General features: G+C 38.1%; 2 protein-coding genes across 6 annotated transcripts in view; one reads left to right on the forward strand and one right to left on the reverse strand.

Annotated features, from left to right (window-relative positions):
* The window catches only part of LOC126412863 (MIT domain-containing protein 1-like), a 123,138-nt gene extending 116,856 nt beyond the window's left edge, over window positions 1-6,282 (reverse strand). Inside the window, exons 1-2 of one of the 5 annotated variants that reach the window (XM_050082730.1) lie at window positions 6,209-6,282; window positions 5,901-5,963 (exon numbers count right to left, since the gene is read on the reverse strand). Coding sequence is in view for 1 of the 5 variants with exons in the window: in XM_050082728.1 (XP_049938685.1) it covers window positions 5,932-5,963; window positions 6,140-6,141 (34 nt within the window). In the remaining 4 variants the exon portion in view is untranslated. Of the gene's footprint in view, window positions 1-5,900; window positions 5,964-6,033; window positions 6,052-6,139 lie in introns of those variants that run through there. The other 4 variants (XM_050082728.1, XM_050082729.1, XM_050082733.1 and 1 more) reach the window with 4 other exon arrangements.
* Window positions 6,283-6,347: 65 nt separating this feature from the next.
* LOC126412861 (zinc finger protein 354B-like) overlaps window positions 6,348-25,368 on the forward strand; it is a 147,880-nt gene continuing 128,859 nt past the window's right edge. The window contains exon 1 of the mRNA XM_050082727.1: window positions 6,348-6,474. The gene's annotated coding sequence lies outside the window, so the exon portion shown is untranslated. The remainder of the gene's footprint in view (window positions 6,475-25,368) is intronic.

Here is a 25,368-nt window from a genome sequence, read left to right on the forward strand (position 1 = left end):
CTTGACTCTTTGACTGGTTGAAAAGTTAATTCAAGGACGACATTAGAAATAAAAAAGTTAGCACAAGATTCTAGTATTTTGGTTAAAAATACAATCATATCCACATAGGTTACTGTTTTTTAGTGACCTAATGATTTTTGTGATCTATCTCTAACAGAAGATTTGGCAAACCTGATGACCTGTGGTGGAGTTTGCAATGTCACTTCAAGTGTTGGTGGTAGCAGTAGGGGGAAAAAATACCTTCTCTACATTGGGGGGGGGGGACAACAACAACAACATGTATACAGGCATTTACACACTAACAAGTCTAGTTTGACAAGAATGGCCTTGTATTAGGAACTATTCTGGCATGTGCCTGAAATAACTTAAGAAAATAATGGAAAATCTAAATCCCAATGGCCAGATGGAGATTGAAGCCTCCCTCTTCCCAAATACAAGACCAGTCTGTTTAAAACAGAGTCACCTCATTCGATTTGTCCCTATATACAGTACTGCTTTTAAAGAATTTGCTTAATAACGTAAAACAGTAGCGCTACACTGTTCATACATTTCTCACTATTAATCAATGGAAACACGTTATTACATAATTGTAACACTACATGCACTATCAGCTGATATCAGGAAAATGGCAATATTGTTTTGCTTCCACAGTGTGTACCATAGCTTTTCATCTGCTTCCTTCATAAATTGAGTCAGCATCACTCCATAATGAATGAGATGCTAATTCAATAGATCTGCTTATGATAGTTTACTTTTGTCTCTGTGATTTCAGCTGCTTTTTGGGAGAATTAATACTATTTAGTGGCCAAGGATTAGAATTTAATATCATCTGCCTCACTGCTGCTGTCATCAAGGAGTTGAATATCATTTGCTGAATGACTGATAATGTTGCACATTGACCCTGCCTTGTTCTTGGAATTCTTAACATTTTGTGCTTAAGTACACAGGTTTTGTCTTTTTTGCAGACTGGAGAAGAATTTGCCATACTATTTGTAGTGAGTTTATAAGTCTTGGCTATAGCCTACTCTGCAATAAAGCTCTCTCTTCCTAACACATAATACTTTAAAGCCAGATGTTGGCCACCCTTTCCCTCAGCTTACACTGTAATTGTCCCTGACCTGTGGTCAAGGAAAAGTGGATCCATAGTATTGTACAAATATTTAGAGGAAAAAATTAAATTTCTCATCCACTGTGTCCTTGTTAAATCTCTTCCTATGTCTCATCCTGTAAATTCCCTTTGAACAGCATAACTGAGTCAGCATCTACACTTTCCTTAGTTAAACCTGATTGATGGGGACACTTTACTTTTAACCATTGATAATCATGATCAAATAAAACATTTATTATGGGACTCTCACCTGTTTCATAAAAGATAGTTCAATTTACAAATAAATTATCAATCATTGTTAGAATACATCCTCCCATTCTTGTTGTGAATGTTACTGTGGGGCTCAAACCACAGCAGGACATTAGCAACTTCAAGTGCACTCAATCAGAACTATCCTAGACGAAATCAATATTGAAAACTCAACATATACCTTCTCTAATTGCTTAATGAAGTTTCAAAATTTCCTGTTTGGGTCCTGCACAATGTCTGAACTACTGTTCTGTGTGTTTCTATGTCTCTTACTGATGTACAGCATTCAATGAGCTGTTCAATGCACAGCTTATTAAAGTCTATGGCCTGGAATTGTGAACTGCTCTTTATCTATCTAAGTAGCTCCCTCCCTTTTCCTGCATATTATACCCACAGTAATGTGATACTAACTTGTACCCATGTAGGTAAATGTGTTGCTTTTTTGGGACTTACAAATGATGTTCTGTTATGCACAACAAACCTGTAAAAAAACCTTGTGTTTTTTTCAGTTTCCTGTAGTGATAATATAGCTCTTCTTTATCATTTAGCAGGCTTCTTATGTTTTTATGGAAAAATATAAATGTATTATGATTTTTTTCCCATCTCCACTGATGGTTGCAACTGTCTCCGAAGCGGTCTTTTGGTAAAATTTCCCCTAAAAAGGCCTAGTGAAAATACTGGAAATCAAAGTGCTCCAATTACACTGAATGCTTCTAGGTACCAGTCCTGTACGTAACCTCTTACTGGAAACATTCAGATGTAGACCATGCCAAGTTTGGGGGCAATCGATTGCATGACATGTGATGTGTCAATTGCACCTATATGTCATGGCTCCACTCTGTACTGAACATCTGACAGAGTGCATCATCCAGGGGTTGTGTATCATCCAAAGAATGACACAATCTCATTTGTGTGAGAAACATCACTAGTCTTTGGTTGACACTATTCTCAACTGAGTAGCTGAAGTTGTAGTTAAAACTGAACATGACCCCCCCCTCGCATAACCAAATACACCACATCATGATCTTCTTTACCGTGATCTTCCCTCATAGAGCCTAAATTGCTGATGGTATTGCTGAGCCCATTCACCTCCTGTGACTACTCCCTTGCAGGACCCTCATCTTCCTGACCCTCTGACTACAGTTAGTCATAACTTGCACTTTTTCCCTCATCTTATCACAGTGGTCCTGAGCTCTTTGGAATGCCTGTAGGTTTGTCCAGTCTCCAAAGCAATGAAGCTGTTGGAGACATCTAGACTGAAGATAGCAGACTGGCAGCATCTCTTCAACCTCTTGTTGATACAGCAGGTCTGACCACAGTCCAGCAACCTATCCTATTCCTAACTTCACTGCTATCAACTGCAACTAATTCTGCTGCTTCTACTGCCAGATCGGCTGTTCTGTATCAACAGTTGTGGAGTGATAGACAAATACTACAGTGCAAAAGGTTAGCCACATCTACATCCAAGCCAGTTCCTTTACCACAACCAACATGGAAAAAAAGGCTGTCTTCACACTGTTGAGCATTCTCACTGCTCTGCAGCACCTACCACAACTGTTGATTGTGGCAGTATTTTTTAACCTAAACAAATTATTCAGTGATAGTTGTTCAATGAAAAATTGTAATTACAAATTTTTGATATTCTATTTAATCAAAAAGACTGACATATGATACAAGAAATACTTGTAAGTGATATATATATAAACATTACTGAATTTGCTAAGTAACAGATTACTAAATCTTTCACAACGAAAGGTGAAGTTTCCCGTACGTGATTTACCTGCCAGTACTATACAGACTTGAGATTAGGTTTAGGTCTGTTTGCTACACAATTATAAACTGAACAAACATTCAGCAAAATACAGCAGTGCAATTAATTATTTGTTTTCCTTTAAATTGATTAAAAGCTCGTAACTTGTCTTTACAAAATACTGATTATTGCTTACAATACTTTAGCACTTACAATGTATATTATGACTATTTGGTGACACTGAACTACCATAAATAAGTGTATGCTAACACATGTATACTGCAGATACACAATAGTTAAACGGAAATATGAAAGCATCCGATCCCGCCCGTCTGCTTTGACCCATGACATCACAAATATGGTGGAAACGACCATAAACCACGATTCCAATACGGCGCATATAAAGTCATTACGTACACATTATGAGGACAAAAATACATTGAAAAACAAACACACACAAGTTCCACAAAAAGCCTAATGACACTAATGGGACAAGTGCGAGAAATAGGGGGTTTTTGGGTGGGGACAAACTAAATATATACAAATTTAGACACCCACCCCCATACAAAACCACGCAAAACAACGAAAAAAAACTGACATCACAAAACTCACCCAAATACCACTAAACACATCATCTGGAATCAGATACTTCCCTTGAACTATATAGCTCAACAGCAGCTCCAGATCCCATAAATTGGGATCAAACACTTCCCTTGACCTATATAGCTCAACAGCAGCTCCCGATCCCATAAATTAGGAACTAACACTTCCCTTGACCTATATAGCTCAAAAACATCTTCCGATACCAATATTCAGACACACACATTGGGATCAAACTTCCCTTGACCTGTTATCCTTACGACATCTCCACATACAGCCGTCCCTGGTCCGAGACGCCGGAACTTTAAGTAAGCGTCATTTCTTCCCGACATACTGAACACTTCATAACTTCATCCAAAAATCCGAATAGTTGAAGAAATTTTATTAGAGACAATGCACTGTCCCCCATAATAGCCGACAAACGAAAACTGTTGACCCTGTCAGTCATATCCATACCTACCAAAGACATAAAAAAAACAATTTACCAAAATTCACACACAACGCCACACTCGCAAACTAAACCAAAAACATCACCTAACACACCACCAGAGAGCACTACCGATCGCATCAAAATGACACCTACAAACACGCCACTCTCACAAACTAAATTCCGCGCCGTCGTGACGTCACACACCATAACAGCCTTACGTCACGGGTCAAAGCCGACGGGTGGGATCGGACGCTTTGGTCGACCCAGTTAAACTTACAATTTGCTATTACTTTTACTGCAGCTTTTTAATCACTAAAACATCACACTCAGTGACAATTTAAAACCGCAAATTTAATCAACCTCTTCAAAGATCTCATAATTATTACTTACTTCCATGTATGTTTACTCCTCCATTATATTTATTGCTAATAATAAAAACCAGTTTCGGATGAACCATGATTTACACAAGCAAACTATGAGACACAAAAACACTTTTCAAGTAGATTTAACTCCCTATTATAACCCTGGTCCAAATGCCTTCAAAAAGCTCTCATGAGATATAAAACAAAAAACTGTAGACATCTAGGAAATGAAACTAACAATTTTAAATTTTTTATCAGCAAATTATCTGATTATCTACATGCTTCAACTGAAAATTCTTGGAAGCTGAATGACAAGACACAATGCTAATACTAAATGGGACCACTAATCTTACCATATACAGATAATAGTTCTATGACAGATGCCAATGTGGCCATGTAAATATGAAGCTAGCAATAGGAAATTAAGAGCATCTTTAATATTACAAATTTTTAGAAGCAGTTGCCTTCCTGCTAATGTTACGGAGTAATGAATGCTTAATAAAGGAAAGTATAAATAGTTTATAGCAGTCTAATGATGCTTAGTTTTCAATGTATTGGACTGAATTAACTGCTTCTGCCTGTTAATGCACACCTTTATTCGTTCCACATTATAGAAGGCCTTGCTCATGATAAGATTTGCAGAAAATGACAAAACGGTGAAACCTACTGGCAATACAGAAACATATATTAGCTATGTTTTAATGCAGATAGCAATATAACCACTAAAACTTTTCCATAGCCCTAACCTCCCCCCAACAAACAGATACCCACACACGCTTAGTAAAAAATTATATACTTCTCAAAAAATAAAATAAAATAAATAAAAAATCTTATAACACATTTTCCCCACATACAGATAGCTTACAGATCTTATAATTTAAAACTCGAAATGTGGTGCTACAGAAGAATGATGATTAGATGGGTAGATCACATAACTAATGAGGAGGTATTGAATAGAATTGGGGAGAAGAGAAATTTGCGGCACAACTTGACTAGAAGAAGGGATCGATTAGTAGGACATATTCTGAGGCATCAAGGCATCGCCAGTTTAGTACTGGAGGGCAGCGTGGAGGGTAAAAATCGTAGAGGGAGACCAAGAGATGAATACACTAAACAGATTCACAAGGATGTAGGTTGCAGCAGATACTGGGAGATGAAGAAGATTGCACAGGGCAGCGTAGCATGGAGAGCTGCATCAAACCAGTCTCTGGATTGAATACAACAACAATAATTTAAAACAGTTATTAATATTTATCTGTATAAAAACAAATTTATCAAAATGAAGGTCGAGCTAATTTTCAGTTACGTATCAGAAAACTGTATCACAAAAAATATTTTGTATTACAAAATGTTAGTTAGGAAAAACATTTATCAGAAAAACTGACACATCTCAATACGTACATAAAACACAACAGTAATAAACACAAAGTACCGGCGCTGATATGCTTCAGAACGCTGATATTCCTGCAAAATGTGAAATAATTTAATTTTCTAAAAATAATAACGTAATTTATTTTAATCTTATATTCGTTACATTTAACTCCGGATGAATGTGTCCATTAAAATACGGTAAACCACCAAAATATTACACAGAATTAAAGGTTAACTGATATAGACTGTACGCAAGTATTTTTTCGCACATGGATAAATATTTTCTTTTTCATCTGCTGGGCAAAAGATAACAATATAACACAATTAGTTGTCCGTACACTTTACGCCAAACTCCACCAGCTGATATTTCGTGTTATGACAACAAACTCAGTAGCCATATTAATACTGCGCTGCCCTCTAGGTAGCTTGTAGCCGAGACTTCTACTTTTTCCGGAAGTTCAAGCGACTTCCGCTTAATGGAGGCATTGTTGTCACATTTTGCTATGGGTCTCATGAGTTTCGTTTACAAGTTAATTTTCTAGTATATTAAACATTATGATGGCGCTATAAACGGAGACATTGGCTTTGGTACAGCTTTACTGAGGTGAGTGAATGAATTTTATGTCCAAGGTGCGGAGTATCTCAATGTGAAAAGTGGGAGCTGTCTCATACAAAGTGTGACCTTGCAACTCCACTCGTTCGTCACTTGTTTTGGTGTGATGGCTTCCTTTTGACTTTTCAGTTGTACTTATTAAAACGTTTGGAGTGCTGTAGTACACTAGTAATGCAAATACGCGCAATTCAGTTTCACCCACCTTAATAAAAGAGAAAATGAGTTTACCTTTCCCCATCTAATCTCCGTTTCTCATGTTTCTTTGTTATGTGGAGATGGTGGTGTTTATGTTTGAGGGGACAATAACCAAAGTGAGAGACAACATATATTTAAACTCCCTTATGTTTACTTCCTACATTCATTTCGTTCAGCTTGAGTCTTCAATAAAATCTTTTTAATCTATGTTGAATTATACGGTCAATCTCCAAATATTTGTTAAAATACTGTTACATTTCGGTGCAATATATGCGATTCGTCGCGAGGAGAGCGTATTTCTTTCCATGTCTTTTGCGGAACGTAATGTGAAATATTGTTATCCTTCCCAGACGAACATAATAAATACCTAATACACTACATAAGAAAACTGTTAGGTTTTATTATATAGTTATTAATAAAGCTGCCAAGATTTATGTGTAAAGCAATCAGCTTGGTTTAATGTCCTTATTTCTTTTTAAAAAAGCACGTCATAATGTGCTTGTAATTAGTGTTACTCACGCGATCGTGAAATTCACAACTTTCCGTAAGCAGATAACTTCTTATTAACGTAAACAATACGCGTAAATAATTGCACACATAAGTATAGTAATGGACGAAATACTTCATCCCTAATAAATTCAAGAGACCACAGTTTTTCCAACTATAATACTGACATCAAATTCTGTGCTGGTGGCGAAAATTGAAGAATGGTTTATTATTATCAGGCTTTTGTTTTAATGTGGTTGTGATGGATTTAATGGTGGCCCTTTTACTCTACATTGAAATATTGGTCGAAGTATGTCTCATTTAGCCGATAAGAAGGACGTATGTTCGAAACTATTGTCTGAGCAATAGTGTGGATCATATTGTGAAATTCAGTGAATTTTTAATGTTGGAAGCGGCATTTTATTTTAAATGTGGAAAACACCATTCACTGTTTCTCTAGACAATGTTATGGTTATTTATGCGACCAGTGTAGAATTTAACTAACCTTAAAGTGACTGTTGTGCACTAATGTGGGCCATTTGAAAGGCATTATTGGGTGAGAGTAATAATTCTCAAACTACTCGTATATGTCTTATAGGCATAGTTTGTCGTCACATGCTCACTTTTCCTGTGGGGGGTGCCTCCACTTTTAGAAATGTGTTCATGTAAATTAAGGCCATACTGTTTACACTTGATATGTAGTAAAAATGGTAATGAATAGAGTGCAAGAGAAGGAACATTAACAATTGAGTACAGTGCCTAGCATGATGAGTTCCCCAAAAAAATAATGTTTTATGACATTGTGGACTGAAAGGAGGCATAGTGTGCCAGCAAAAGCTCTTACATATGTCTGACAACATTTGTATTGCTAATAGAGATGTAATGAGGTGCTTCAGTAGTTGTGTGTGGTATGCTCTTCCCACTTAAATTTCTTATCAAACTGTAATCCCTAGAATATAGTACTATAAACTTCTTATATCTGTTTGCCATCATATGGTGGAAACCTCTTACAAGCTCTAAACTGCATCTAGTGTATTTTTAAGTTTAGTGACAAATAATTGGCTAAGGACCTTTTATTAATATCCATGTAAATTTCACTATCCCTTCTTTCTAAGGCTACTTAATTTGCTATTTATTGCAAGGTTTAATCATCTCCAAAGAAAATGAATTTGGCATCTGGTTATGTTACGGATAAAAGAACATTGGTATACACAAGAAAAAGTAAGGGCCCTAAGATGGAACATTGCAGGATAGTGCACGTAATTAGTTCCCATTTCAATGATAGCTGGTAGTTCAATACATATTTCTTTCCTAATGACACCCTTTGTTTCCTATCAGAGATATTGAATTTGAACCATTTTGCAGCATTTCATGTTACACTGCTTTCTAATGTACTTCCGCCTCGACTGTCATCTCTGCCCAAACTCTTTGCCGTTACAAATGTCTGATTGTGTCTGTATTTGTGCGGATGGATATATGCTTGTGTGTGCGCGCGAGTGTATACCTGTCCTTTTTTCCCCCTAAGGTAAGTCTTTCTGCTCCCGGGACTGGAATGAATCCTTACCCTCTCCCTTAAAACCCACATCCTTTCGTCTTTCCCTCTCCTTCCCTCTTTCCTGATGAAGCAACCGTGTGTTGCGAAAGCTTGAATTTTGTGTGTGTGTTTGTGTTTGTGTGTCTATCAACATGCCAATGCTTTTTTGTTTGGTAAGTTACATCATCTTTGTTTTTAGATATAAAAGGATATTCTGATTTACATAGTCAGATGCTTTTGACACATAACAAAATATACCTTTAGCCTGTAATTTCTGCATCTACATCTCTACCCTGCAAACCACCATGAAGTGCATGGCAGAGGTTATGTCACATTGCACCAGTTATTAGTGTTTCTTCCCATTCCATTCACATATGGAGCGCGGGAAGAACGATTGGTTGAATGCCTCTGTGTGTGCTGTAATTATTCTAATTTTATCTTCAGAGTCCCTGCATGAGTGATACATAGGGGTTTGTAGTATATTCTTAGAGTAATCATTTAAAGCCGATTCCTAAAACTTTGTTAATGGACTTTCTCAAGATAGTTTATGCCTATCTTCAAGAGTCTTCCACTTCTGTTCCTTCAGTGTCTATATGACTCTCTCCTGATACGGGTCCCTCACACTTTTAGCAATATTCTAGAACTGGTCACACGAGTGATTTTTGAGCAGTCTACTTTGTAGACTGCTTACACTTTTCCAGTATTCTACCAATGAACTTAACTACTCCCAGCTTTACCCATGACTGAGCCAATTTGATCATTCAATTTTATATCCCTACTACAAAGGATTACATCCAGATATTTGTATGAATTGGCCAGTTCCTACTGTGGCCCATTGCTATTACAGTCATAAGATACTACATAATTTCCTTTGTGAAATGCGCAATTTTACATTTCTAAACATTTAAAGCAAATTGCCAATCTTTGCACGACTTTGAGATCCTATCAAGATCTGACTGAATATTTATGCAGCTTCTATCAGATGATACTTCATTATAGATAACTGCAATGTCTAAACAGTCTGAGGTTCCTATTAATATTGTTTCCAAGGTCATTAATACACAACATGAACAGGAATGGTCCCAACACACTTCCCTGGGGGACATCTAAAGTTACTTCTACACCTGTTGATGGGTCTCCATCCAAGATAACATGCTGCGTCCTCCTTACCGAAAAGTCCTCAATCCAGTCACAAATTTCGCTCGATACCGTGTATGATCATGTTGTTGTTGTTGTTGTTGTCTTCAGTCCTGAGACTGGTTTGATGCAGCTCCAGTAAAGCTGCATGCCTTCGGGAAAAATTACGGCTGTATTTCCCCCTTGCTTTTAGCCGTTCACAGTACCACCACAGCAAGGCCGTTTTGGTTAGTGTTGCAAATACTGAGTGAAATACTTTTAGGAAATCGAGAAATACAGCATCTACGTGATTGCCTAGATCCAAAGCTTTCAGTATGTCATGTGAGAAAAGTGCGAGTTGGGTTTCACATGATTGATGTTTTTGAAATCAGTGCTGGTTGACATTGAGCAGGTCATTCTGTTCAAGATAACTCATTATTTTTAAGCTCAGCATGTGTTCTAAGATTTTACAAAAATTGATTTCAAGGGTATTGGACGGTAGTTTTGTGGGTCACCTCTACAACCCTTCTTTTAGATGGGAGTGACGTGTGCCTTTTTCCACAAACTGGGCAGGTGTTTTGTTGAAGGTATGTAGGATAGATTACAGTTAAAAGAGGGGCTAACTGTGCTGCAAATTAAGTATAGAAGTTGACAAGGATTCCATCAGGCCCTGGAGCTTTGTTCAGTTTTAACGATTTCAGCTGTTTCTCAATACTACTGACACTAATACTTATTTCATTCATCATTTATGTGGTGCGTGGATTAAAATGGTGAAATTCTCCTGACATTTGAAAACAGAGTTAAGAATTTCATCTTTTGCTTTTCTACCCTCAATTTCAGTTCCTGTCTCATTTTCTAGGGACTGGATACTAACTTTGGTTCCACCATTGCCTTTACATACAGTCAGAATTTCTTGGGGTTTTGTGAAATATCATTTGACAATATTCTATTACAGTTGTCATTGAAGACATCATACATTGCTCTCTTCACATCTATTATGCAGTAATCTCTGTTCCTTAATAGTTTCTTTACAGTGGCTGTATACCATAAATGTTCCCTCCGCTTATGAACTGTTCTTCTGGGTACACATCTATCTAATGCATGGTCACCTATTCTTTTAAACATCAGTCAGAGTTCTTCTGCATGCTCCTGCCCTGTGCTGCAAGTTTCAGGTTCCTCATTATTATCTAATTATCATTATCTAATAAAATATATAAATTCTTGATGTATGTGTAGATATCCTTCTCAATACCCAAACCCTTTGGTAGTCTGAACTGTGACTTTGACAATATATAATTTTCTGTCACATGATTAAGAAGCTAATTGTGTATTACCTTTGCTTCTATTTTTGAGAATGTCAGCAACAGTGAAATCTGACAAAAATTTGATGATATTTTTTCCCTCTTCTCATAAACAAAGGCTTAACTTCAGCATCTTTTAACCATTTAGTAAACTTTCCACTGATAAATGACTGGTTACACAGATAAGTTAATGTCACAAAACTCAGAAGCACACTCTTTAATTTATGCCACTAATATACAAGGCACACTCCATATCAATAAAGGCAGGCTAGGAAAAAATCTTTCCTTCATAGTCTCGATATTGAATTTTGCATATGTTAAAATTAAGGACTAAGTAAGGCACATATATTTTTTTGTTTTCTCCAAAAAAATTCTGCTCCTAGATACAGCCCTCCAAAGATGACACTGTGCTTACCATTTTGAAGATGCGAATTTGGAAAAAAAAATTAAAATGCTGTATCTCTGGAATAGTTCTAGATATTTTGATGTGTGGTTTTTTTGTAAGATAATTGCTTTATGATTACAAAGAAATCCTCCATTTGGACTTACCTCTCAAAGTTCTTTCACTGTAGCTTTCTAAACTTGGTTATGATTTACAGAAAAAAAAAAAATTGTTCAAAAATGCCAGTCCATAAAATTTTGATTATTTTCTGTTGATTATATCAATAGTTCTACATTCCCTGACAAGGAGAGCTTCCAGTTTTAAGTTGAACAGGTTTTATAAACAACTGAAATTTTTGCCATACATAAAACCTGTTTTATTACCACATTATCACATTGTTGTTGTGGTCTTCGGTCCTGAGACTGGTTTGATGCAGCTCTCCATGCTACTCAATCCTGTGCAAGCTTCTTCATCTCCCAATACTTACTGCAGCCTCCATCCTTCTGAATCTGCTTAGTGTATTCATCTCTTAGTCTCCCTCTATGATTTTTACCCTCCACACTGCCCTCCCTGCTAGATTTGTGATCCCCTGAAGCCTCAGAACATGTCCTACCAACCGGTCCCTTCTTCTTGTCAAGTTGTGCCACAAACTCCTCCCCAACTCTGTTCAATACCTCCTCGTTAGTTATGTGATCTACCCACCTAATCTTCAGCATTCTTCTGTAGCACCAGATTTTGAAAGCTTCTATTCTCTGGTCCAAACTATTTATCGTCCATGTTTCACTTCCATACGTGGCTACACTCCATACAAATACTTTCAGAAATGACTTCCTGACACTGAAATCTATACTCGATGTTAACAAATTTCTCTTCCTCAGAAATGCTTTTCTTGCCATTGCCAGTCTACACTTTATATCCTATCTACTTCAACCATCATCAGTTATTTTGCTCCCCAAATAGCAAAACTCCTTTACTGCTTTAAGTGTCTCATTTCCTAATCTAATTCCCTCAGCATCACCCACTTTAATTCGACTACATTCCATTATCCTCGTTTTGCTTTTGTTGGTGTTCATCTTATACCCTCCTTTCAAGACCCTGTCCATTCTGTTCAACTGCTCTTCCAAGTCCTTTGCTGTCTCTGACAGAATTATCACATAACAGGCTTATAAAAATCAAAACCTATCCTTATTTAACATAATTTTAGTTTTGAAAGATGAGTAAGAGACTCATTTTTCAAGCATTTTAAATGGTTCCAAAATGTATGTGAAAGATCCAAAGACATAATGGTTTCAATTTATACAACTTCTGTGCATTCTGTTTTGTACTGAAAGTAGCTTTCAATGAACTAAAAATGTGTTCTGCTGCTTCAGTATCTTCCTTTGATATAGAGCGATGCCTTCCTGTTGAACCAATAGAGCCTGGAGCACTTACTATCTTCAAAATATTGTGAACAGGAAGTGAATGATGATGGTGTTGTTGCTGTCCTTCAGCTGGAAACCTGTATCAGCAGCTGGTCCATGTGATAGCATAAAGTTCACTACAAATTCGTTTAACTCATAACTGGTGTCTATAATCTCTGCAATCCACTAGTCACAGTCATACATACACGCCACAAACATCCCCCTTCTCAGGTTGTGAATCTGAATATTATCCTGCCGTTTCTGAGGTGTTGGCCAAACGAATGAAATTTCTTCTTTCTTGTTCTTTAAAGTGATTGCAATGTGAGTTCGCCCATCACTTTGAGTCCATAAATGTGTCTTCTGAATTCCTTTCAAAGGAGTAGTTTGTTCGGACCATTCTTTTTTATGCTCACAGAATTCTTCGATTTCTTCTTTGGACAAAAGAATGAGGCTGTGGATGTGTAAGATTTCACGACTCTTGTAAAGTCCTCAGCATTCTGAATCACAGCCGTATTTGGTCTGGAAAGATAATGTTTTGTAGCATGGTGCTTCAGCAGGCCTCCTGCACCATCACAAGGCCCCTTCCCGTGACCAGTAGCACTGTATACCCAGTCAGTTGGCACAAGTGACTTAATTCAAACAGCAGATAATTTTTAAAATGACTAAGAGCACCATCGGAAATAATGATGATCTTCTCTGCCCCTGTTTGCAGTTGAAGAATTTTGCACATTGCTAGCAAAGCATTTGCCGAGTCATGTCCTGTGTCATCACTTATAACTGAAACACTTGTGATCTTGTTTTAAAAATATGCCACTCCAGTAAAAATTGAAACCTGGTCATTACTCCAATGATACCCCTGTACTTTTTGCGAGAGAATTACAGACCAGTTCTCAGCAAAATCACAGTGAAGCACCAAACATAGTTCTTCAGCCTGTATGGACCCTTCCACTTCTGCAGTGTGTTGTTGTTGCAATTTCTTCAGATGCTGTTGTGTTACTGCTTTCATTGACCATTTACCAAGTTCATCAATGAAACTGTCAAAGGCAAGAGTTTTCTTAATTAGTTTATTTTCCTCCCATGTTGCATATGTAATTTCTGCAGAGTTTTCTGCTATTTCTTCCAGGCCAAGTGTCTGTAAAGACAGTCCTCCCTTTCCAGGGCAGTCACCACATTCTTGAAACAAACAAGTCTCTTGCTTTATGTCATAGACTACTAATGACTTCACACACCCAACCAATGTGTCATATGTCATGTGCTCCAGTAAGTTCTTCAAAGTTACCACACAAAGTTTAAAATTTGCACAGTGCACACATAAACAGAGATCTCTAGGTGGGTGTGGAACTACCCGCTTAGGTCGTAGAGCGTAAAATTTTGATCTTCCAATATGTGAAGTTGTGTAATTGCTCTTATAAATTGCAAAAGTTTCTTTAATACTGCGAGTCATATATCACTTCACTTTCATATCTTTTTGACCTTAAACTGTTACAGTTGTAGTGTCCTTTTTGTTGGCACTTTGGCGAGAAAAGTCCCATTTATCTTCCAGATAAAATGACTTCACTATTTGAACTTGAGTTGCTTCCACAGGATGGCCATAATAGGGATCTGGTCTTCCAAAGACTCCTTTCACAGACCTCACATTTCTTGACTTGTGTACCATATACTTTGATACTGATCGAACGTGGTTCAAAATTGTTTTCTTTGAAAATGTCTCTGGAACAATAGTTAAAACCCGCACCTTTTCACTGTAGGATGCACAATATTCAACACTTAATTTATATTTATGAAAAATTCCTGTCAAGAGACGCTAGAGTGCTTTGGTTCATTTTCTTCTGAAGATGGAATTTCTACTTTGAAGAGTGTGGTCAGTTTTGTATTCATCCATAGCTTTAGTAATTTCTCTGTGCATCCTTGATGCATAGAGCTTATGACTCGACTTCATTCACCACGGTTTCTTAACAGGACTAACACCTACCTCTGTAGTTGACTGATTCAGCGTATTTAATTCTTCCTTTATTGATGCAAAATCTGCATCATCTCCACCATGGGAGGCTTCACCTTGTTCAGATACTATCATTGCTGTTATTCTGTCAAAACATTTGGAACACACAAAGTCGTCACTGGGAACATCTTCACTTTAAAACATAGTCTTCAAATGAGAACATTTATTCCCAACCTGAACAAAGTCTGTTTTTTTTTTTTTTTGTTTGTCCTGTACATCACTCTTTGTGGATATGCAAGTAATCAGAACACTTTACTCTCCTGTGGCCCCAGTCAGAGGACATTTCAAACAGTCCTTTTCACAAAACACTGCAACTGTGTCAACTGACAAATTCCTCATAAAAACACAGAACTCACTGGATGGTCTCAAGATTTCTTAGAAGCCTCTTCAGTAAACAAATTACCACTGAACAACTACAATACAGAAACCTGCTATGAACAACTACAACAAAGAAACTGGCAAGAAACTACAACAAAGTGTGAGAAATATCTGCAACAATGAAAATGAAAAGAAAGAACTGTAACAGTGAAAGTGAAAAGAAATAATTGCAACAGAGATAATGATAAGAAATAACTGCAACAAAGTCAATAGAAATAATATATAAAAACAAAGATGAGGTGACTTACCGAACAAAAGTGCTGGCAGGTCGATAGACACACAAACAAACACAAACATACACACAAAATTCAAGCTTTCGCAACAAACTGTTGCCTCATCAGGAAAGAGGGAAGGAGAGGGGAAGACGAAAGGAAGTGGGTTTTAAGGGAGAGGGTAAGGAGTCATTCCAATCCCGGGAGCGGAAAGACTTACCTTACCCTCTCCCTTAAAACCCACTTCCTTTCGTCTTCCCCTCTCCTTCCCTCTTTCCTGATGAGGCAACAGTTTGTTGCGAAAGCTTGAATTTTGTGTGTATGTTTGTGTTTGTTTGTGTGTCTATCGACCTGCCAGCGCTTTTGTTCGGTAAGTCACCTCATCTTTGTTTTTATATATAATTTTTCCCACGTGGAATGTTTCCTTCTATTATATTAAAGTCAATAGAAATAAACATTGTAACAAATAAATTAATAAGAAACAACTTCTGAAGATACACATTACCCTTGAAAGTTTAAAAAACAATTTTAAAAATAAAACGTGTCCAACTTAAAAGTGGAAGCTCTCCTTTACAGAGAATATAGTACTACATGGTACTAGTCAACAGAAAAAAATCTAACTTTTCTGGATTGGCATGCTTGAAAAAAAAATTTTTTTCTGTAAATTGTAAAAAAATTTCAAAAGGCAACAGTTGCCCAAACAGAGGATACCATTGTAATCATAAAGCAATCATCTTTGAAATAAAAAAAAAAAACTCTAACAAAATATCTTGAACTGTTACAGAGATAAGCATTTTAAAAATCTTTCCAAAATTCACATCTTCAAAATGGTGTTAGCAATGTCATCTTTGAAGGCCTGTATCTCAGGGCAGGATTTTTTTTTTTTTTTGGAGAAAACAAAACAATACATGATTCTTACTTACTCCTAAATTTTAACATATGCTGAATTCAATAACATCCGAGACTGTGAAGGTAACCCCCCTGCCTGAAGTGATACGGATTACGCCACAAGTTAATGACATTTTGTTTATAGCCTTTCCTTCATGTCCCACTTTTGCCACCAATTTACATTTCTGTAACTGCTATATACTGCTAATATAAATATGCTATTCATTTTGAAATGACTTGGAATGCAGAGTACTTTTATTTTTTATCACCATGTTCAGTTTTGGCCAACAAGGTGTTTATTCAAGTGGTTATCTGAACACTGTTGTGAGACGAATTACAATGGGATATTTTACTGTTTTTATGGACACAATTATTTTTTGTGCTCTCTTTCAAGTAATTTAGCAAAATTGATGTCTTTTGGTGGAGTATGCAATGCCTGTCAAGTACACTGATAGAGACAAAGAAACTGGTACACCTGCCTAATATTGTGTAGGGCCCCACAAGCATGCAGAAGTGCCGCAACACGATGCGGCATAGACTCGACTAATGTCGGAAGTAGTGCTGGAGGAAATTGACACCATGAATCCTGCAGGGCTGTCCACAAAATTGTAAGAGTGCGAGGGGGTGGAGATGTCTTCTGAACAGAACTTTGCAAAGCATCCCAGAAGTGCTCAATAATGTCCATATCTGGGGAGTTTCTTGTCTGGGAGACCAGTGGAAGTGTTTAAACTTGGAAGAGTGTTCCTCGAGCCACTCTGTAGCAATTCTGGACATGTGGGTATCACATTGTTGTGCTGGAATTGCCCAAGTCTGTCGCAATGCACAATGAACACCAATGGGTGCAGGTGATCAGACAGGATGCTTACGTATGTGTCACCTCTCACAGTCCTATCTGTACACATCAGGGGTCCCATATCATGCCAACTACACATACTCCACTTCATTACAATGTTTCCACCAGCTTGAACAGTCCCCTGCTGACATGCAGGATCGGTGTATTCATGAGGTTCTCTCTATACTCGTACATGTCCATCCACTCAATACAATTTGAAGAGAGTCTCATCTGACCAGACAACATGTTTCCAGTCATCAACAGCCCAATGTCAGTGTTGGCAGGCCCAGGCGAGGCATAAAGCTTTGTGTTGGGCAGGGTACACGAGGAGGCCTTCACCTCCAAAAGCCCATATTGATGATGTTTCGTTGAATGGTTCGCAAACTGACACTTGTTGATGGCCCGGCATTGAAATCTGCAGCAATTTTTGGAAGGGTTGCACTTGCATCACATTGAATGATTCTCTTCATTCGTCATTAGTCCCGTTCTTGCAGGATCTTTTTCCAGCCACAGCAATGTCGGAGATTTGATGTTTTACCAGTTTCCTGATAGTCACAGTACACTCTTGGAATGGTCGTATGGGACAATCCCCACTTCATCAATACCTTGGAGATGCTGTGTCCCATCGTTTGTGTGCCGACTATAACACCACATTTAAACTCCCTTAAATTTTGATAACTTGCCAGTGTAGCAGCAGTAACCAATCTAACACTGCACCAGACACTTGTTGTCTTATATAGGCATTGCCGACCACAGTGCCATATTCTGCCTGTTTACAGTCCGCTGCATTTGAATACGCATGCCTATACCAATTTCTTTGACACTTCAGTGTATTAGTACCAGTAATAAGAGGAGGGGGAAGAGTTTCATTTTTTAAATTTTTGTTTATTTATTTATTTTTTAAAGAGTATCACAATATGAGAAGGAAAAATTGGTACTCGCCGTATAGAGGAGATGTTGAATTGCTAACAGTCATAGTGAGAAGATGGTTAAACTTTTAGCTTTTGACAGAAAAGTCCTCCTCCAGAAGCAGAAACGCACACCGAGCTGAACACCCATAGATAGTAGCCGTGTGTGTGTGTGTGTGTGTGTGTGTGTGTGTGTGTTTGTTTGTTTGTTTGTTTGTTTTCTGCTTTGGCAGGAGGAGTGTTTTGTCTGAAAGCAAGTATCGACAGAACACATACGTAAAAGAAGGTAATAATTAGGCAAGCTTTCAGATCCAGTGGCTCTGTCATCAGGCAGAAGGGGAAGGAAGAGAATTGAAGTAAAAGGACTGGAGAGGTCTAGGAAAAGAAACGTCACCCACAGGTCAGGGGAGACTTACCAGATGGGATGAGAAGAAAAGACTGATTGTTGGGGACTGCACTGGTTGAGATTTGAAAACCTGAGAACTTAAAGGTGGAAGACAGGGTAATATGCAAGGCAGAGCTAAGTGCTAAAACATTTTGTGTATGTTAATAAGAGTGAAAAGCTATGGGCATTGTATGTAACAGAGGTTGGAGAGGAATGGAGAAAAATAGGCAGGTAAGAGAATGAAAGATATAGAAAACTAAAACAGAGCAAACAAAGGAGTACTTATTGCCGAGAAATGCTGAGATGGAAGAAATTAATGTAAACTGAGGCCAGGTAGGTGGCGAGAACCAAGGACATGTTGTAGTGCTAGTTCCCATCTGCGGAGTGCTGTGAAATTGATGCCTGGGGGAAGATTCCAGATGGCGCATGTGGTGAAATGGGCACCAAGGACACAATTGTCATGTTATAGAGCATGCTATGCAACAGGATATTTTGTGGTACCAGTTAGTTAGTTAGTTATGTGTTCCATTGATCAATAGCACGGAAAAACTGTTATGATGTGGAACGTGTCAAATGCACACGGGAAACAATTTTTGTGTGTGTGTGTGTGTGTGTGTGTGTGTGTGTGTGTGTGTGTGTGTGTGTGTGTGTGTGTACACCCTCTATCCGTGCCCATTCATCCTAACTGATAATTTGGTGGTACTCATGCTGATGTAAAAGGCCATACAGTGTTTACATAACAACAGGTATATGACATGCTGTTTCACAAGTGGCTCTGCCTTTTATAGTGTGTGTTTTGCCATGGGCAAAATCTCAGGGAAATAACAGAAAATGTGAATCTAGGTGAACTATTGCACTGCTATGGTCAAATCATTATTTGTAACATTTTCATTTGTTTGTTACTGGAAACAAAACTTCACAAATTTACTCTGTCAGTACTTTGGCTTCAGTTGCTTCACATTAACAAACACAGCTATTCCTGCAGACATAGTTGTTGGGCTAAGCTTTACAAAGGGTCATCCACACTCAGCTCTTGTTCATGGATAGAGGATATGTTGATAATGTGTTTCCGTTTCAAATTGTAGGCAGCCAGTGGGAGAACATTACTTGGAATCAGTTTCTGACTGTGTAGCTTTTTATATTCATCAGACAGGCAAAAACTTTGAAACCAGATACTGTACAAGGAACATACAGAAACAGGAAAAAAAAACACAGTAGTTAAAACCAATTTTGCTTTCCGCCCAATCACTGGAGGACAAAGTTTTAATTATATTGAAACTAATCTTTTGATGCTGTGTGAAATGTAGAAGTGTATTTCTATGGAATTCCTGGAAGACAGGGAAATGTCTAACCATGTGGACCACAATAAGAACAAAATTCTTAATGAACAGAAAAACTTAGAAACCAGTTGTTGGTGTTTTTCAGAATGTATTTGATGTGTTGCAATGTAAATGAATCTGGTGCAGGCACTTACTGTTACACAAAGTGTGTGTGCGCCTCACTTATTGTAAGTAACAGGCCACACTCATCAGGCTTCATGCCATGTAGACATCTTGTTTTTGTTCTGAGATGCATTTGCTAATTCTGCCTGTTTGCCATTGCTGACTTTTCAAACACAACCCTTATTTAGTCTTAGGTTCTCTCTGCACCATCTGCTGTTTTTACATCATAGGCCTACTTCTTTTTTTGATGCTTTGTCATATGTGTCTGTAAATCTTTTAATGACATCTATTTCTGTATTTTATTTTTAAAGCGTTGTAGTTATTTCATTTGTATTATTATTATTTGTTTCTACCCGTCCAACTTCCCTGATCTCAACAAACCTTCACTGTCTCTACCCCCCTTCCTCCTTTTCTCCCTTTGAGATCAACTTGCACAAATATTAATTGCAACATTCAGCCAGAAGGCAGTGCGTATGCAGCTACATTGTGGAAATTGGACATATGCACTTATACCCCTCTGTGCGAAAAAGAACAAATTATATGCAGTTTGTTTATCACTACACATAATATTCTTTGGAAGAAAAGGAAAAAAATACATGATAATTTAAATTACTCTCTCCAGTTTTTCTCCTTGACCTGCCAATTTCTCATACCCATGAGCGTAAGTCAGATATAAACAATATTTATTAAAAAAAAATCCTATTTTAGAATAAAATTTTCCCAATGAGAAGTGTTGCGGAGTGAAGCTGGTTGTGTTGGGAACCAATTGCACATGAATCCCTCGACACTCTCTTCATTTTCAAATCATTGCCCTCCTAGAGCTTCTTCAAGTGGCCCAAACAAGTGAAAATCACAGGGTTATAGGTCTGAGCTGTAAGGAGGATGATCACGAAGAGTCCATTGCATTTCTTAAAGTTTTGACATTGCTAGAGCTGCAGTATGGGGCCTTGTGTTTTATCGAATTAGTTGCTTTCATCTTGTGCAGCGATATGCAGCCCTCACCTAGTTCAACAAGTCACACTAACAAGCAAAATTGATTGTGCCTTGCTCATGTAAAAAGTTGATGTGCAAAATGCCTCATCATTTGAAGTAAACAGTTGAAAGAACCTTGCCAGCTGATGGTCGAGCATTGCCTTTCACTGGGTCTGTTTCCTCTTTCCTCCACCACTCCATACCGGCTTGTTTTGACTTTGGATTGTAGTGCTGGACCCACATTTCATCGCAAGTTACAATCTGAACTCAAAAATCCATCACCTTGTTTTGCGAGCCTTGCTGTAATCTGTGACAGACCTCCAAATGTCTCAACTTCTGATTTTCAGTTGAAAGGTGAGGAACCCATTTGGCAGAAACTTTGCAGAATTTTGGCTCATTTGTGATGATTGCTCGACAGCTCCTATAACTTATTCCAACCTGCTCTGCAATTTTGGGTACACTCATTCATCTGTATTTTTCAAGAATATCTCGAACCATGCGAATGTTTGCATCGTTAATCGTTGTCTGAGGATGCTTACCATGTTTATGATTTTCCACATATTCTTATCCTTCCTTGAACTCTTCATGTCAAGCAAACACACGAGTCCTTGGCAGTGTTTTGTCCCTGAACAGTACAGCCGGTTTCATAAAAATTTCCATCTCTTGAAATTCTTCACAAGCAAGACATTTTAGTTTTGTGCTGCACAGCAGAGGGGTGCACCTCGTGCTCGAACATCATGTGTGGTACTGATGAACTGGTTGGGAGTGTGGAATGTCCATCTCTCCCCAATTCTCACGGACTTTCCAAGCATGCTAGAAGCAAGTGTCCAGTGCTACCAACCACAAATGTTCAGGAACAAAAATCCCATTTATATTTTATTTAGCCTCGTGGTTTCAATTACTTTAACAGATTATTTCTATTGATGGCAGGACAACACAATTACCAACTGTTTCTTATCCTTACACACATTATTTTAAACTGAAGCTTAGTTCCTCCACCAATAACTGTATGTGCAAGTAGATCGTTTACTGCTTGCTCTGTTTAGATTCGGAAGGGGTTTGGATGCATTGTGTGAGAACTTTTGTCACTTTAGAATATAAATGTTCTTGTAATTGTGCACATTCTGATAAATAACAGTACAATTTGAGAGTCCTTGAAAGCGTGCTTGCTCCTGGCTGCTTCTGTTCTACTGAGAGGGACTATATACAGATGATAGGCAAAAATATGGAAACAGAAAAAACATAACACAGACCCATGCCTAATATGGCGTATGGAAACAATTGGCATTCAAAACAACATCCAGTTGTTTCAGAAATACGTGCACATCTACACCTACATATTTACTCTGCAAACCACTGTGAAATGCATGGCAAAGGGTACATGCTGTTTTATTAGTGTTTTTTCGTGTTTCATATACATACTGAATGCAGGAAGAATGAGTCTTTAAATACCTCTGTGTTGTTGTGATCAATCTGATGTTCTCCTCATGATCCCTGTGTGAGTGATAAGTAGAGGGTTGTAGTACATTCCCAGATGCATCATTAAAAGCTGGTTCTTGAAATTTTGTAATTAGACTTTATAAGGATAGTGTATGTCTATCGTAAAGAGTCTGCCAGTTCAGTTTCCTCAGCTTTCTGACACTCTCCCACAGCCCAAACAAACCTGTGTCCATTCATGCTGCGCTTCTCTGTAAAGGTTCCGTATTCCATGTTAGTCCTACCTGGTATGGGTCTAACACACTTGAACAGTATTTCAGACTGGGTTGCACGAGTGATTTGTAAGCAATCTCCTTTATAGATTGATTACATCTACCACCTGCTTTACACTCAACTGAGTCTATGTGATCATTCCATTTCATATCCATACAAAGTGTTATACACTGGTGTTTGTATGATTTCTGCGATTCCAATATTGACTCATTGATACTGTACTCACACTTTTTTTGTTTTGTAAAGTGTATAATTTTACATTTCTGAACATTTAAAGCAAGTTGCCAATTTTTCACAACTTTGAAATCTTATCAAGGTCTGTCAATATTTGTGCAGCTTCTTTCAGATGGTGGTGCTTCACTGTAGATAACTGTGTTATCTGCAAAATGTCTGAGCATACTATTGATAGTGTCTGCAAGGATATTAATACACAACATGAACAGCAAGGATCCCAACACACTTTCCTGGGACTCACTCAAAATTACTTTTGCATCTCTTGGGGACTCTCCATATGAGATAACATGCTGCGCCCTCACTATCAAAAAATCCTCCATCCATTTTCCTTGATATACCACATTATTATATTTTTGACAATAAGCATAGCTTTGATACTAAGTTGAACACTCTTCTGAAATCAAGAAATACTGCCTTGATCAAAACCTTTCAGTGTATTGTGTGAGAAAAGTGCAAATTGAGTTTCATGTAACTGATGTTATACGGTTTTCAAGGGAATCTTATACCATTCTTCCTGCAAAATAGTGGCAATTTCAGGTAATGATGGTGGAGATGATAGTGATCATGCACCCATCTCTCCAATGTATGCCATGAAGGCTTAATGATATTGAGATCTGATGACTGTGGTGGCCAGGGAAAATGCATTGGTTCATACTTGTGCTAATAAAACCAGTCCTGCAGCACAGGGTAGCTTCGCGGTCAGAGGCGCCTTGTCACAGTCCGTGCAGCTGCCCCCGTTGGAGGTTCGAGTCCTCCCTCTGGCGCGTGTGTGTGTGTGTGTGTGTGTGTGTGTGTGTTGTCCATAGTGTAAGTTAGTTTAAGTTAGATTAAGTAGTGTGTAGGCTTAGGGACTGATGACCTTAGCAGTTTGGTTCCATAAGACCTTACCACAAATCTCCAATTTCCAGAAACCAGTCCTGGATGATGTGGGATGTGTGAACAGGGGCCCTGTCATTTTGGAATACATCAGGATCATTGGGTAACAAACATTTTACCACGGGATAGACCTTCGGATCTGTCAAAATGGTTGAACAATCCTTGGCAGTTATGCAGCCTTGCAGAATGCCCATGGAATACCACAATACAGCTGCCCAAATTATCACCAAAGCCTAACCATGGTTCATTCTTTGGATGTAAACTGGGCCAGAAGTGAAACAAGACCCATCTGACCAAATGACTTCTTCCATTCCTTCCTACATTTGAAGCCACTTAGCTCTGACATAAAGCACTTGCATCTACACAGAACACTGTTTTGACCATATCTGACACTTGCAATGTGTTGAGGACATTGCACAGGTACATTTGTGGTCAAATACAACAGTGTAACCTGTGGGACCAGCTATCATCTGCATTTATGTTCAAGCATGCATTTCTTGCTATGTTCCCGTATTTTTTTCCAGCCCTGTATATCAGTAAGTCTTGAATTGTCAGTGTTAGAATCAGTTTTCCCACTTGTGACTGAGCTTAGGTCCTCACCACTGAGAAAGGTGCTGCAGTTGTTAAAATGTTGAATTGACAGTTGGGAGGAGAGGGGCTGAAATTCTAATTTGACCATCCAGATTCAAGTTTTCTGTGGTTTCTTGAAATTGATAAAGCCAATGCCAGGAAGGTAGGTTTGAAAAGGACACAACCAAAATCCCCTCCTATCATTGTACTTTGTCTTCAGTGAGCTTGTTGTCAATGCAATGTTTAATTTTAACCTTCATTCTGTCCTCCTTCCTTCACTCCCTCCCTCCATAACCTCTCATTATTTATTGATCATTAGTCAGTCACTGTAAATGTGGATTTGTTTATGTGGATAGTTATTGTTTCAGAAATTAATAAGTTGTTACCAGGATTTTAATAGATATCATCTCTTCATTGTACTCTTTTGTGGCAAATGTATCTATTTTACTGAAGTCTTTGCTGGTTACCAGACCACCAGTCTAGTAACTGTAATTTCTTTATCCATCTTTCACAGCATAGTGTCATCAAATCATGTTAGGAACATTTATCTTTATTCTATCTACATACATACTTTGCAAACTACTGTCAAGTGCTCAGCGGAGGGTACTTAACATGGGGCATTTCACATACATGTTAGCAGGGCCAGAGGTGAAAAGTGGGAGCTGTCTGCTCTAGCTGAAGGCAGAATTATGAGGGAGAAGCAACTGCCCTCTGCCCTCCAAGATCTTCCAGTGACCATACATGTGACTCTCTTCCCATGTTCCATATTGTTTAACACGGTGGCATGGGTATACTAGCTTATTAAGCAGAGGGCCAAAGATATCCCTTGTCAGTGGCCTTTGCTGGAATGCACTACTTCTATGCTGAAGGACAGGCTGGTTTGATATGTTGGCACTGGTGGTGGTATACTGGGACAATACTTGGAAGACTCAATGGAAATCAAGATTTGAAAAATTATTTTGAACAAAATCCTAAATATTACAAGACTGGCTGCTCATCCTGTACATCTGTTCCCCATCTGTAAGGGCTGGTGCCTGACATTGTTTACGAAAGTGCACCCCATCA

The sequence above is a fragment of the Schistocerca serialis genome, chromosome 7 (assembly GCF_023864345.2).
Source record: "Schistocerca serialis cubense isolate TAMUIC-IGC-003099 chromosome 7, iqSchSeri2.2, whole genome shotgun sequence".
NCBI lineage: Eukaryota > Metazoa > Arthropoda > Insecta > Orthoptera > Acrididae > Schistocerca > Schistocerca serialis.